Source organism: Cydia fagiglandana, chromosome 6 (genome assembly GCF_963556715.1).
Source record: "Cydia fagiglandana chromosome 6, ilCydFagi1.1, whole genome shotgun sequence".
Classification (NCBI taxonomy): Eukaryota; Metazoa; Arthropoda; class Insecta; order Lepidoptera; family Tortricidae; genus Cydia; species Cydia fagiglandana.
The window spans coordinates 13,526,194-13,542,171 of record NC_085937.1 but is presented as its reverse complement, the minus strand read 5'-3'; the positions used below and the strand labels follow the sequence as shown (position 1 = coordinate 13,542,171).

General features: G+C 39.2%; 3 protein-coding genes and 1 long non-coding RNA gene across 8 annotated transcripts in view; 2 read left to right on the top strand and 2 right to left on the bottom strand.

Annotated features, from left to right (window-relative positions):
• Nucleotides 1–6,004, top strand: part of LOC134665300 (NAD(+) hydrolase sarm1) — a 92,802-nt gene extending 86,798 nt beyond the window's left edge. For all 5 annotated transcript variants that reach the window (XM_063522205.1, XM_063522207.1, XM_063522206.1 and 2 more), the window contains 2 exons: nt 1,220–1,402; nt 4,675–6,004. In XM_063522205.1, coding sequence (XP_063378275.1) covers nt 1,220–1,373 — 154 coding nt within the window. In that variant the 3' untranslated portion in view covers nt 1,374–1,402; nt 4,675–6,004. The remainder of the gene's footprint in view (nt 1–1,219; nt 1,403–4,674) is intronic.
• LOC134665344 (uncharacterized) overlaps nt 1–15,978 on the bottom strand; it is a 444,966-nt gene that overhangs the window by 290,454 nt on the left and 138,534 nt on the right. The gene's annotated exons all lie outside the window — the stretch shown is intronic.
• On the top strand, nt 9,574–10,733 carry LOC134665274 (peptidyl-prolyl cis-trans isomerase H). The gene is made up of 3 exons (XM_063522174.1): nt 9,574–9,756; nt 9,844–10,020; nt 10,416–10,733. Exons 1-3 carry the CDS (start codon nt 9,673–9,675, stop codon nt 10,707–10,709), a joined length of 555 nt encoding a protein of 184 aa, XP_063378244.1. The 5' UTR covers nt 9,574–9,672; the 3' UTR covers nt 10,710–10,733.
• Nucleotides 10,757–13,699, bottom strand: LOC134665272 (coenzyme Q-binding protein COQ10 homolog A, mitochondrial). The gene is made up of 3 exons (XM_063522173.1): nt 13,477–13,699; nt 13,197–13,316; nt 10,757–11,699 (listed from the first exon to the last, which is right to left on the bottom strand). The coding sequence occupies exons 1-3, from the start codon at nt 13,539–13,541 to the stop codon at nt 11,255–11,257; spliced, it is 630 nt and encodes a 209-aa protein (XP_063378243.1). The 5' UTR covers nt 13,542–13,699; the 3' UTR covers nt 10,757–11,254.

Sequence of the window (15,978 nt, the reverse complement as noted above, 5' to 3'; positions counted from 1 at the left end):
AAATTTAAAAATAAAGTTTTTCAAACTATATCGTGTTACATATCAAATCAAAGAGCTCATTGTAAGAATCTCAAATATTTTTTTTAGAATTTAAGGATAAATAGTTTAGCAGTTATTCAAGAAAATAGGCAAATACAATGTTTTGTGTAGGTACAATGTGATGTGTATAGCGAAAAACCGAAAAATGTGATCTTCAAACCAAACCCCCCCCCCTACTTTTGATATGTTCACCTCCTAAGTTCCAAAAAAGTTATACTAAGTAAAAAATGTGTCCCAAGCATTTCCCTCTATAATATATCTTTTCGTTGCCTGATCTACTCGTAAATGTAGTCAATATCATCATATTGCACCCATCGGTGCTGATGCTGAGAAAGGGGCGGCTACAAGGCTTGGGGCCTAGGGCGGCAAAGACTGCAAATCCGCCACTGGTGTTGCTTCGTATTTTCTCGGAAACGCTCGCATTTGTCATGCTGCTTCAGTCAACCTCAGTACTTTTTGTACGGTGACTGACTGAAATGGACACATTCGTACGTTTCCGTGAAAATAAGAAGGAAAACAATTATGCACTACATCTGTTCTGTAGTTAGGTACTTATTTTATTTGTGTATACAAAAATGTAACGGTACCTACTGGTTGGATAACTCTAGAAATCAGTTTATTTGTTTATACCATGATGGTGGCAAATAAGAATAAGTACAACTCGCCTGTTAAGCGGTTATGTCGCCTACCTACAAACTCCTAGCTCCTATTAGAAAAAACTTAAAACCGTCAGCCGTAAAACTGCATGGCGAATTTATCAATGAATTCATTCATAATTTCTCCATGCAATTTCGCAGACTGTACAAGAAGTTCATTCTAATACTGGAGAGCACGAGGCACTAAGTATTCTATGAAACAGTACTGATCACAACCAAGTGTAAAGGCCCCTGTACACACTGGTACAGCGCCGGCCAATCCAAGGGACGCAGCCATGCGGTAGAATAAGATAGCAATATCACTTGCTCCCTCTAACATAAATGCGTCCCGCAGACTGGCCCACGCTGGCCCAATGTGTAGGGGCCTTAAGAGTGTTAAGATGTTAAAGCAACATTGTCAAACTACGAATATGAGGCTTGAAAGTTGTACCTATTGTTTGAAAGAAGACTGGCATATTATATTATGTGGTAATCTTCGTCACTCGCAGATTTAAATAAACAAATATTTTCGTTTTAATTTGCAGTTTTCTCCGCGGCAAATCGAATCTGTCGAACCGGTTGGACGGTCTGAGGTCTCGCGACGTGAGCACGCCGAGCACGGCCACCATCGGCCGCGGCCCGCCCAACTACCAGCGCATGGCCTCGTGCGAGAGCCGGGGCAGTGACAAGAACGATTGACTAGACAGCTACACGCTGCCGCCTATTAGGTACCTACTTAATTTCATTAGGCCCATTTGCACCATTCCACCAACCCGGGGTTAACCGGTTAAATCTGGAGTTACCAGTAGATGCAATTTGACAATAGGTTAATGGTTTAACCGCTTAACCAAGTTAACCACGGGTTAGTGGGATGGTGCAAGTGGCCCAACAGATTGTAGTACCTACAATAGATACTCGTAGTAAGTAGAAGCATAGGGTTGGATTCTCACATGTAAAGACGTATCCACTGGTACAGTCCTTTGGATCAGGGCGGTAATAGACCGACCACTGTATGATTATTTCATTGAGAGAGATTTACGTCTAGCAGCGGACGTGGACAACTTTCGGCTGCCGTGATAACAATTGAATAATAGCCATGGTGTATGGACTGGAACACTCCTTTTCGCCTAGGGCTGGGGTGTGCGTGTACGTTAGAGACGATATCAGTTCTCGCCGCCTCCGCAATCTTGAAGGTAGGGACCTCTCCACCTTATGGCTGCGTATAGACAACGATGATCATCCCCGTGTCTATTCATGCCTATATAGGTCCCATAGCGGTAATGCCGAAACTGACCGACTCATTGAGCAGATCCAAACGGCTGCAGACTCGGTGCAGCAACAGATCCCATCCGCTGAGACTGATCCACTGATACTTGGTGATTTCAACGCCCACAACGCCGAATGGCTGGGCTCTAGCAAGACTGATCATGCGGGCAGATCTGTTTATAACTTTGCTCTGGCACATGGCTTAACACAATTGGTCACTGCGCCTACGCGAATCCCAAATGTGGAAGGCCAGGAACCTTCCCTGTTGGACCTTCTGCTGACCTCTCATCCGGTTGACTACAATGTATCCGTTGAAGCCCCACTTGGTTCGTCGGATCATTGCCTGATCCGGAGTACGGTGCCACCCGCGTGCCCGCCGCGTCGGCGAGTTGCTTGTAGCCGCCGTGTGTGGCACTACAGGTCAGCAGATTGGGACGGGATGCGTTCCTTCTTTGCATCCTACCCTTGGAGGCAGGTTTGCTTCACGCCGGATGATCCCAATGTCGTTGCTGATTCTGTTGCTGACGTGGTGCTGCAGGGAATGGAGCTTTTCATTCCATCCTCTGTGGTTCCTGTTGGTGGCAAATCCCAACCTTGGTTTGGTCGCTTCTGCAAAAGGGCCTCTCGCCGAAAGCAAGAGTGCTACCAAGCCTGGGTAGATGCAGCAGCAGTACGGGATGTAAAGACTAGCGCATTAAAAAAGGAGTATAACTTTGCCCCCAGGTCCTTCAAAAGAGTTATTGCCAAAGCAAAGTCGCTGCACATTGGTAGAATTGGCGAGAAATTAGAGCGCCTCCCTTCGGGAACTCGTGCGTTCTGGTCTCTGGCCAAAGCTATCCAGGGCAATTTCTGCACGCCATCTTTTCCGCCTCTGCACATGGGAAATGATTCATTGGCCCACGACGCAAAAGACAAAGCCGATCTTCTGGGCAAACTCTTTGCGTCCAATTCGACTTTGGATGACGGGGGATACGCGCCGCCGACCATACCGCGGTGCGAGAGCTGTATGCCGGATATCCGGTTAAACCAAAGCTCAGTGCGTAAAGCACTTCTTTCCCTCGACACTCATAAGTCGAGTGGGCCTGATGGAATCCCTGCGATTGTGCTGAAGATGTGTGCTCCTGAGTTGGCACCGGTCTTAACGCGTCTTTTCCGGCTCTCTTACACTTCTGGCATAGTCCCAACCTCATGGAAGTCAGCTTTGGTGCACCCGATCCCTAAAAAAGGCGACCGCTCAAACCCGTCCAACTACAGGCCAATAGCTATAACCTCCCTTTTCTCGAAGATAATGGAGTCCATTATCAACTGCCAGCTCCTTCGGTACTTAGAGGATCACCAGTTGCTTAGTGACCGACAATACGGTTTCCGTAAAGGCCGCTCGGCTGGTGATCTTCTTGTCTACTTGACACATCGTTGGGCACAGGCGATCGAGACAAAGGGTGAAGCATTGGCTGTTAGCTTGGATATTGCGAAGGCCTTCGATCGGGTTTGGCACAAAGCACTTCTTTCGAAGCTACCATCCTATGGGCTTCCCGAGAGATTATGTGTATGGGTCAGTAGCTTTCTAGCAGACAGAAGCATAAAGGTCGTAGTTGACGGTGAATGCTCAGACCCCATGTCTGTGAATGCTGGTGTCCCCCAAGGCTGTGTGCTATCACCCACGCTATTCCTTCTGCACATCAATGACATGCTGCAAATCAGCGGCATTCATTGTTATGCTGATGATAGTACAGGTGATGCCTTTTACACCGGCCGCACCAATATCTCTCGGGAAAATGTCAACGAGAGCCGGAACAAACTTGTGTCTGAAATTGAGACTTCCCTAAAGGAAGTCTCTGAATGGGGTAGACTTAACTTAGTCCGTTTTAACCCTAGCAAGACACAGGTTTGCGCGTTTACCGCAAAAAAGTTAGAGTTTGTCGCGTCACCTCGTTTTGAGAGCACTCCCCTGAGTGCCGCAGCCAGTATCGGAATCCTTGGTGTCGACATTTCGAGTGAAGTCCAGTTCCGCGGTCATCTAGAGGGTAAGGCTAAATTAGCCTCCAAGAAGCTCGGTGTGCTCAACAGATCGAGACGGTATTTCACACCGGCCCAGCGCCTACAGCTTTATAAGGCGCAGGTTCGCCCACACATGGAATACTGCTCTCATCTGTGGGCAGGGGCACCCCAATACCAGCTTCTCCCTCTGGACCGCATCCAACGAAGAGCGGCTCGAATTGTCGACTGCCAGCGGCTTTCGGAACGGCTTGACTCCTTGGCGCTGCGTAGAGATGTGGCATCGCTCTGCATTTTCTATCGCATGTATAACGGGGAGTGCTCCGAGGAATTGTTCGGATTAATCCCTGCCGCTTCTTTTCGCCATCGCCCTACGCGACAACATTACCATCTTCATCACTTGGATGGTTGGCAGTCCTCAACTGTGCGTTTCTCCAGAAACTTCCTGCCTCGCACAGCCAAACTGTGGAATGAACTGTCGCCTGCGGCATTTCCGGACCGATACGACCTTCAAACCTTCAAGAAAAGAGCGTACTCCCATCTTAAAGGCCGGCAACGCGCTTGCAACTCTTCTGGTGTTGCGGGTGTCCATGGGCGGCGGTAATCGCTTACCACCAGGTGATCCGTCTGCTCGTTTGCCTCCTATTTCATAAAAAAAAAAAAATAGATCCTAACCCTGTACAGAATGGAGATTGTGAGCAAACTACAAGAAATATTAACCGATACATTTTTTTCACAGACCGCGAAGACGCCGCCAATCATCCTTAGAAAAAGCTTCGCCAGTATTCTCACTTAGTTGCGACCAGCTGTCCATCGGAAGCACACAAACCGCCTCCCCAATGAAGTCCCTGCACAGTCTACCAGAGCGCTTATCCGAAAGTAGCGACAACTTGGACTACAGTGAAGAGACTAAATCGCGTCGATGCAAAAGCTGCGATGGCATGCTGGACGAACCACCCCACACCTTAGATACTCCCGTAGAAGCTGCCACGCAGACGAAAAGAAAAAAAAACTTCATGGACCGATGTGTGAACAAAGTTAGACTATGTTGATGATGTGTGCGACCCGTGAATCGATACGCTTGCAGTGTGTGCCTTGTAAATGGCTGCCTTATTGGACTTATCGCATATTTATGTGAATCTTATTTTAAAGTACAAAAGTGTGCACAATTGTGTATATATTTGTGTATGTCGATGTTAAAATTATTTGTTAGTTGTACACGAATACAGGCTCGTAAATCCGCTGTTATTAGTAAGGGCGCGTTCACATTAGACTCATGCATTATGTTATGAAGTGTGAATCATCTTACTAAGCGTCTAATATAAGAAGTCTTCAAAATAGAGTTCTATAAACCGAGAGCCTAAATGTGTATGTGCCCTTATGATGAAAGCACAGTAACATGTATAGTTGCTTTAAAAACTAGCCGTTGGAGCTAAGAATTTATTTATCAATAAAATTGTAATCTCTTTGAGCGCATGAAGTGGACTGACCATTGAGATGTGACATGTAGTTGCTACCCTGCAGTGTTTCAAGAACACCGCACGAGGTGGCAATAAAGTTGAATACAACAGTTTGCTATTCGTTGTAGTATGGCAAATTGCTTTTACGCTTTCTGACTTGCAATACCTAATGAATTATTTAATTTTTATCTCTCTATCTCTTCACTCTCTATACAAATTACATGTGAATTTATGGACATATTGTATTATTTCTTGTTTTAGTGTCTTGCCAATAAAGTATAATGTCAAATGAGCGGATTATACAAAATTACAATATGCTTATGTGATAGCTTAGATCTTTTAGAAATTATTATGTGAAATAATGAAATTGCTAGTTTTACCTGTTATTTAACTTTTCAGCACTCTGATTTCATTCATCTTGTACCTTATATTGTTGAAAATTGTACAAAATTTTACCTTAGAATAAATTGTTAATGTAGTCATTGATTATAATGAGTTAACCATATTATTATGATTAAACATAATTATACTTTACCCCTTATAAAGATATATATTTATGTACTAGCACTAACCGTGAAATAAATGGTATTATTAAAATTATGAGACTTATTTTGTTGTTTTCATCCCGTAGATTTAACCTCTTAATAACTGGGTTTCTAAAACTCTCTCAAATTGACAAAGATTCAAAGTTAATTGAGGCTTTATGTACTGTGTAAAATTCCGGTCAGCAAGTGGATAAAGGCAAAGAAACAGCTTAAAATTTCTCAGCAGCATAAGACCATGATTTCTAAATAAGTCTACCCAATTTTTATTGTGATAATTTTCACCTCACTCCCAGGCTCAAATCTGAACGTTGCCCCAGGGACTGCAGACAATTTAACAGCCCCAACCCTAGTAGCTCCTAGGCGGGCACTTAGGGCCACTTGCACCATCCCACAAACCCGGGGTTAACCGGTTAAACCTGGAGTTACCATGGTTACCAGTACAATTTGACGCTGGGTTAACGATTTAACCAGTTTACCCCGGGTTAGTTGGATGGTGCAAGTGGCGCTTAGTACTGGATACAATAACCTATCCAGGCACACAATGTCTATAGACATTGCCTAATAAGCCTTAACTCCTACAAATATTGCGATTAAATGAGATACATCATGCAAAAGAGATCAGAGATTATTTTCAGTTTTTTTAACACTTCCATTGCTAAGTGCTCCATTTCCAATACAAAATGAGCCCATTGAGGGTTCTTGGCAGTGAATGTGTTAAAACACTATTCACATAGCAAGTTTTGTTACAATAGGTATAATAAAAACTGTCTTGTAGCCAATAAGCCAGTATAAAAACAAAAACTTAGTTTGTAACTCACCAGTGTTACCATATAAAAGAATTTCTACTACTAAACTACAACTATTACTACTGCTTTAGTTCTAAACAGCACTAAAGATACATTTAAATCAATTGCTCCATAAGTTTCTATAAGCTGCATGTACATCTTTTATAGTTCGTTTTTTTTAGCATTAGAAATTAGGTAAACAATCTTGAAGTGTCTTTTAATTGAAAAACACATTTTTAAAATAAGTAACGGCAAATATGTAACAATTATGAATCTAATACAACCATTTATATTCCTCTGCTTTCATAAGTAATAGTTTTTGAATTTTAAAAAGCGTTTTTCAATTAAAAGACATGTTAAGATCGCTTACCTTCTTGCAAGTTCTTTCTAATGCTAAAAAAAACGAACTATAGGTGAGCCTTCTGTTTACAATATAGCGGAGCGGCCAAGGTGCTCAAAAATATGCGAACATGCACTCTAACACCTTGACATAGAGGTGTGTTCAGATATTTGAGAGTGCCTTGGCCGCTCCAATGTATCTGATGGCGCCTGTACTTATGTAGCATTAGGTCTTCATTAGCTTGGACTTGGAGCATAATCTGTTAATACTAAGAAGTTTATTTATTTACTTACATACACACTTCATGTTTCATCTTCAACCCTCCACTACAGTTCATAAGCATTTCACCATTTAAAAAAAAAACATATACAGGTCTTTTAATCTGAAATAAATGATAATCATACTACAATAATTATAACAATTTATTTAAATATACATAAATATATAACAAGTATAGATCTAACCTGATTTCTTAAACCTGTGATTATTTAACAATTTACTTTTAATGAAAATGAGCACTCATCACAGTCAATAATCACTGATTTTTCATTATCATTTCTGTCGGTTTCTTCAAGCACATAATTTGAACCACATCTACACAAATAAGTATATACACCATCATCAAATTCCATGTCTTTCAAACTTATCACATCATATAGAAGAACTTCAGAATTATTATGCTCTGAACTGGATAACTGTGCATCATACACTTTCCTTGATTCTGGATTCCGAAGGACATTCCACGCTTTTTGTATAAGCAGGAAACGGTCTTGATTACAACTTACTTTATCTGGATGGGTAGACAGTACAAGACTTTGGTAACTCTTCTTGAGCTCTTCATTTGAGGCAGTTCTATGGCACTGTAGAACTTCGTAGTAATCAGGAAACTTTGATTCATGGCTAATTTTAGCCATGATAATAGTTCTCGAATTAATGGCAATTTATTACGCACAAGCACATGACTTTTTAAACATTGTATTGTAAATTATACTGTGACTTCAACTGCCAAGTAAAGTAGAAAAAATATTGTTTTGTTATGATTTGATCACAGGTCGTGGGTATGATTTATGATTTGAATTGATTTGACAAGTTTGACAACATAACCTCAAATTTTTCATGCTGCTTTTTTTTTTTCGTCCATCTGGACAGGCTAAAGCTCTAAGCCATACTGCCTTTTTTCATGCTGCGTGGTAATGGGCTCTACAGACGTCATCTATGGTCTCCACGTCGCACAACACGACACGCCCCAAGGGCCCAACGTTTTCTGTTCTCTTTCACGGCGCAGCAACTAGTATCATTTCTCTCTCCTCGCTCTTTTAAAAATGCCGTTTGTCAAAAAAGGACAACCATACTGTTGACAAGGTGGACTTCAAATCAAGTGTTGCCTTTCTTGATGCGCCCAGGCAGTGTATGTGTGCGTAAAAGTGTATATGTGTGCTCTTTTAGGGATGTGAAAAGTCGATTTTAATCATGTTATATATCGATAAACGCTACACAGCGGAACGAAATAGCGATTAATTGAAGCTTCAATATCTTCGTTAAACATAAACATAATTGAAATGCTAATAATAATAAATATATATCTCGAGAGACTCTCGCTAGGTGGTTGGATCAAGGGACAGATGCAGAAGGCGGTGATCTTGGACACGGCGCGGATAGTACGTCGGTTCCTCTCTCTGCAGCCCTGACCACCGGTAGCTTGGGCCTTGCCCTGCTGCTGGCGGCACCCTAGGTTAGGTTTTTTATAATGTGTTTATATGTATTTTTTATTGTTTTGTAAGTGTTTTTATATTTTACTTTTATATTCATATTATAAAAACCCTACCCTAAGAGAAATGATGAATAAAGAAGGAATAAATATATTATAATGAATATATTATAATATAATAATATAATTCAATTATTGCGGAACACCTATTTTAGGAGGTATTTATGTATTTTAATTAAATATCTGAACTTTCCCTTGATTCCCTGCTGGGGCGTGACTATAAAATTGTGATCTGATAACCACAATAAAGAATAATAGCGTTTTTGGTTATTTTAGGTATCGTTAAGCCTTTGAAGTGAAATAAAAATTGCAAGAAATGTCGATAGTTTATCGATATGACTTTATCGACATGGCTACAGCAACGTGGGCCTCATTGTTAATTGACATAGAAGGTAGGATCGCATAGAAGTGGTATACGCGTGCCTCCGTGAGGGACAAAACATACGCAAATGCGACACTGTGATTGGTCGAATTCATTTGTTGCCCACCATTCTCCATCCTAGTAAAAAGGTGGGGAACAAACAAAAAGTGAGACTGTGACAAGGACAAGCAATAATACCGCTTTCTCTGCTACTCCTACTGAAATATACAAAAGACTATCCCGTTCTGTCAGTTACCCCCACCACTTATGCCAGATCCAGGTATATCCTAGATTCATGTTAATCGTACACTAAACAAAAGTGGCAACAGTGACAGCTCGCTGAGACACCGTCTCTATATATTATAAGTCTATGATTCAAGCGAACGAGCTGTCATTTTTGCAATAACCTAACTTATTTGTTATTATTTAAGTAAAAGTCCATAATTTCCTGTTTTTTACCTAAGGTACTGTTGTGAGAATGCCGACATGGAATCAAATTCAGTCTCAATTGAGGCACCCCAACAATCCCGTAGTATTCTTCGATATTACTGTTGGAACAATGGTAGGTTTACAACCAATAAACTTAAATATTATTTTTGCTACTCAGTTTTAATGTTTCTATTATTAAATTGATGTTGCAAATTTACAGGAAATAGGGCGAATGATTTTTGAGCTATTTGCTGATGTTGTACCGAAGACTAGTGAAAACTTCAGAGAATTTTGTACCGGCGAATACAGAAGGGATGGTGTACCTTTAGGTTACAAGGGCGCTACGTTTCACAGAGTCATCAAAGATTTCATGATACAAGGAGGCGATTTTGTAAATGTAAGTAATTTAAATTCGATTATAAGATTTGTATATATTGTAATTTTAAACATACCGCTAAAATAGCCAGTTTTTTGCCAATGAAATTAATCAAGTTAAGTGATGATTATAGGATACTAATACAAGTATATTCCGATATATTTGGCCACTTTGGTCATCCCTATATATTTGATGCTGATTGTACACAACATTTTACCATCTTCAGTCTTATTAGTATTCCATCTCTTTTATTTACATACATTCATTTTTTCTTTCTCAGGGAGATGGTACTGGTGTCATGAGTATTCCATTTGTTTTATTTACATACATTCATTTTTTCTTTCTCAGGGAGATGGTACTGGTGTCATGAGTATTCCATCTGTTTTATTTACATACATTCATTTTTTCTTTCTCAGGGAGATGGTACTGGTGTCATGAGTATCTATGGAGGGAGTACATTTGCAGACGAGAATTTCGGCTTAAAACATGATTCTCCAGGTCTACTGTCCATGGCTAACAGCGGGAAGGACACAAATGGCTGCCAATTCTTCATTACTTGTGCAAAATGCAACTTCTTAGACAATAAGCATGTAGTGTTCGGACGAGTCATTGATGGATTATTGGTTATGAGAAAAATAGAAAATGTACCCACAGGTCCTAATAATAAACCAAAAATACCAGTCACAATTTCACAGTGTGGCCAAATGTAAATAATAAAAAAAAGCAATTTTTTAAATTTAACTTATTTTTATTTCCCTCTGGATCATGGAAGCTTGGCTTCCATTATTTTACAATAAATAAATTTATTTCAGGAAAATATAATATAATATCACTTACACATAGGTAACAAAATTTGTCAAATCTTATATAATTTCAGGAGTTGTACGAATTTTAAAGTATATTCTCTGATTTCATGGTGAACATTCTTACTTGAGAACATTTTCCAGATCACAAATAGGAGAATACTCTTGATACTATTAACAGTACAGTGAAATCTCGATAATCCGGCACTTATATGGTTTGGAACACCCATTAATCTGGCAATAAAAGGGGTGCTTTTTATTTATAATTGGCTAAAAAGTCATTTTTATTCAATTAATTATTTCATTCTTAAAACACACTTACTTACTACACTTACTTATGTACTTTTGTAGATCTGCTCTAACTTCAGTAATTTTCTATGAATCCAGCTCTCTTGTGTCTTTTATCAGAATTAGTGCTGAATTTGCGAGATAATTTAACTGTACTAATAATTTCAGATTAGTAAATTTCTTGGAGGCATAGTGGCTGTACCAAATCTATTACCAACTTCAGCAATGAATGCTCCTTCCATTTTTTTGGCAACTTGGTCAAAGAATAAATTTGATATTTGGGAATGAAATACTGAACGGAATTCAAAATCTATGTGGAAGTCCACTACACAGGATTGTTGTTCTTTTTTGAGACCAGGGCTAAATCTCCAGACAGTGATGAGATGTTCGAAAAGTCGGCCATCTGTACACTCCGCTTTAACTAAATGTGGTTTGACTAGGGTCACAATGGATGTATAGCTTTCGTTTATAGGAGGGAATCCGACTATGAGTTCACCTACTAGTCGATTACTTGATTTTTGTTTCACTAGTGACTGCTTGCACCAAGGTACAAATTTGTGATAATTCTCTACATCGGCAACAACTTCATACATTTGTTCCATGGTGTATCTGAAAAACCAAAACTTAAGATTAGACTAACGCTTATAATTATTATTAGTCATAAATAGCTTGTTTCTTTTATACATAAACAGCGGCTGAGCATATCTATAATTAAGTGTAGAACTTTTTTTTTAGAGTATTCTACAGTTTCTGGTGAAATGGTGTAAGGACCTGAGAGGGGTGACAGGTGACCCACGTCACCTAGGCACTGGTCCCACCGCGAGCTAGTAAGCTATGAGCTATCGGCTATAAACACGAACAAAAGATAAGCACTCCCGTGTAAATAAAAGAGACACGGCGATATTTATAGTTACTCGCCCAGCGGTAAGCTATAAATATCGTTCGTGTTTATAGCCGATAGCTCATAGCTTACTAGCTCGCGGTGGGACCAATGCCCTATGCTGCCTACGCCTAAAGATACGTTTAATACATACATATTTCCAAACCAATGAACTGATATGGACAAGTGAATGAACAATTATTCTAATGGGAATCACAAATCCATATACAATGAGTAACACAAAATTATATAGGAGAGAGAACACATTGTCATTATGTCAAAAGTAGGGTTCAGTTTTCTTATATATTAATATTTTTGAAAATGCTGCAAACACTTGTCAATAGGTATGGTTTGATAAATTAGGATAATAAAAAAAATAACAAAATTGGTGGAATATCAAGACTATTCATAATAAGAGCTTGACATGAAAGAGTAAACCCAAACTCAAAAATTCAATATAAGTTAAATCTAGGCAAGGGTCCTTCTGTAGGTACCACAATGTATTATGTTGATCAATAGTAGAGCAAATCCTTGTTAACCTACATAATTAGTTATTTGCTAATTGAATAATTACTTAGAGATATTTCATAGATAGAGGTAATACCAATTGCTTAGACAGAATAAGTATCTAATTATTGCGATTGATAATGTAAGGTAAACTAATGATGGATGTAACTTGAATAGTTTGCTGTGTAACTATACTCATATAACTTTCTCTGAAGGATGCACAAAATTGGCAGTCATTCATCACCTATAAATATAATGTAAATGAAAATCTCAATTTAGTAATTCAGAGATTTGAAATTAATATCTAAATAAATGTAGGTATTATAGGATTTGACGACCGGTCTGGCCTCTAGTAGGTAGTGATCCTGCCTGTGAAGCTAATGGTCCTGGGTTTGGATCCCGGTATGGGCATTTATTTGTGTGATGACCACAAATATTATTGTTCCTGAGTCATAGGTGTATTCTATGTATAAGTGTGCATTTATCTATATACGAATGTATATCGTCGCCTAGCAATCATAGTACAAGCTTTGCTTAGTTTGGGGCTAAGTTGTTCTGTGTAAGATGACCCCCCGATATTTTATAGATATCATTGAAGGCTACATCTTTACTCTCTCTACAATTTTCTTATTTTAAACAGTAAAGTACTTAGTTACAGATCATCATTTTGGCACAATAATCACTAAAAAGGTACAATTACAGTATCATAGAATACTTACCCCACTAGCTGCCTCCCGCGGTACTCGCGGTTACGGCTTTGTTTAGGGAAGGTGAAGAACGCGCGATTTTGTTGCTGCAATGTGTTGTCAACTAGTCTATTTCTGCCATGACCCTGAAACCTATAGGAAGTGAAATTAAATAACAAGGAAGAGTGGCTACTTATTTGAAGGTCAGCTGAAACTCTAAGCCAAAAAATAAATAAATGGAAGAAATTAGGCGACGTAATGACATGAATATCTTCGAAATATGTTAAAAAAACATCTATTACGTTTCTATTACCTTGACTTTGAATCTGTTCTTGACAGGAGTCTTACAGCAGAACAATAAATTCTCATTATAACCATGTTGTATTATATTCGAAAGTTCAAATGTGCCTATTTTATGATAATTGCGAAACATTGTCACTAGAATTCCATTTGTATGCGCTGGATGTTTTCTATAATCCAGACAATCATCAGTAGTTTCGACTGGAGGATTTCAGGAAGTAACTGGCACGTCTGGCACTGACATTGACATACTCTAGCTCTACTCTGCAAGTTGTCAGCAGTGTTGCCAACTCGGATTTTGAAAAAATGCTAGACTAATGTCTAGAAGTCATGAATCTAGGATATACCTGGATCTGGCATGAGTGGTGGGGGTAACTGACAGAACGGGATAGTCTTATGTATCTTTCAGTAGGAGTAGCAGCGAAAGAGCTATTATTGTTTGTCCTTGTCACAGTCTCACATTTTATTTGTTCCCCACCTTTTTTTAGTATTGATAATGGTGGGCAACAAATGAATTCGACCAATCACAGTGACGCATTTGTGTATGTTTTCTCCCTCACGGAGGCACGCGTATACCACTTCTATACAATCCTACCTTCTATGCTAGAAGTAGATTATGCAAAAATTATGCCAAAGTTTTTTTAAATATGCTAAAATGTCACTTGAGTTTACAGTTGCCTCCAGAATCTCGCGAACTAAATTGACAGGTCAATGTGCACAAATGATACCACAGTTTGGCCAGTGCTGTTCATATCGATATTTTCAAAAAAGTTTGAATTAGAAAATATCGCGAGAATTTACCGCTAGGGGCGCTACTATTGCGCGGTCAGTTAAAACATACCTTTAAGTAATTTACGTTATTTTACATTAAGTATAGTTTGTTATTTTACAAATATTACTTGGTATTTCGGAAATTGTGCAATTTATAGTACATAATAGAAAGGATATTGGACAAACATATTTATTTTGTTTTATTTGTTAGGAGAACTTTCATCTAGAGTAACAAGTTAGGTGATAACATAGAAACAGTGATTTTGGCTCAAAATACACAAAAAAAGGCCGGCTCAGACGGGGAACTATATTGTACAGTGTAATTAATTTCTCATTTTTAACATTAAATCACCAATTTTAGTCTTTAGATTTATGGCGACAACCGAGCTCTTGAAATAAACAACTTGCCCCCAAACCTACATACTAGCATTGACATTTGTCCGTTTCGTATCCGCACCTCCTGATTTGATCGGTAACGTCACAATCTTACAATCGAACCAACATTTTTTTCGTCACATTCATACAAATCGAAATCGTTTGTGATCACTTTACAATTATGACATGGGTAGTAAGTGCAACTTATCGATATCATTTAATCGACATATACCCGTGACTATTTTTTTCTTTGCTATTCCTGGTATCATTTTATTTGTCAAACTCATGTCAATTTAGTTCGCGAGTTTCTGGAGGCGACCTTAGACATTTTTAAAATAATATGGTGTCTATAAATATTCAGTAAAAAACAATTCATTGTCTGATCAAATCTGCAAAACGTAACTCAAATATGTCAAATCCACGAAAACATCAGAGGTTAATTTAACTGAATTTATTTGCTATTTTTTAAAAATTACACATATAGTCCGTCGACGTTCATCCGCCCACAAAAGTCAAATTCATGTAAAAATATGAACCACATAAGGCGATGGCGCGTATTCTTGCTGCCAAGTTGGTGCAAATTTGGCTTAGACTAAATTTTGCTAAAATGCCAGATGCTAAATGGAAAACTTTAGTGCCAAAGCGAGTGAAAATATGCCAGATCTGGCATCATTTATGCCAAGTTGGCAACACTGGTTGTCAGTGTCACTGTCTCGGCTGTCTCGTGACAGTGACACATACAGTGACATTACATGTTTTTTATTCATCCTTCGGGCAGGCGAAGACCATAGGCCATACTGCCTAGAGATTTAATTAACAGACGGCCTGAGTATAGTCCGGTCCGGTTCAAGGAACGTTCGACCGTGTAGAGGAGACTTAACACATAGTCGCGAGCGATGAAGTTATAGATGGTCAAGCAAATCTTGTCAGTAGAAAAAGGCGCGAAATTCAAATTTTCTATGAGACGATATCCCTGCGCGCCTACATTTTTCAAATTTGCCGCCTTTTTCTACTGACAAGATCTGCTTGACCAAGTATACAACCAAGGATTTTTATAATGCCGACTACATACGTAACGTTAAATCGTTGCGATAAAACTGTGCAGTCGGACTGTGCAGATAAATCGAACCGTGTGTATGACAAATCGTTACGATAATCGACAACGATTTGTCATACACACGGTTCGATTTATCTGCACAGTTGGACTGCACAGTTTATCGTTACGTATGTAGCCGGCATAATACAAGAAATAAGTACCCCTCACCTGAAATTAGCGTTGCATTGGCGTCCACACCAGTGGCCTATTTTATAAAGATACAAGTTACAATTTACAAGCGGAAGTCTCTTTCTAACCCTATGTGTTAGAACG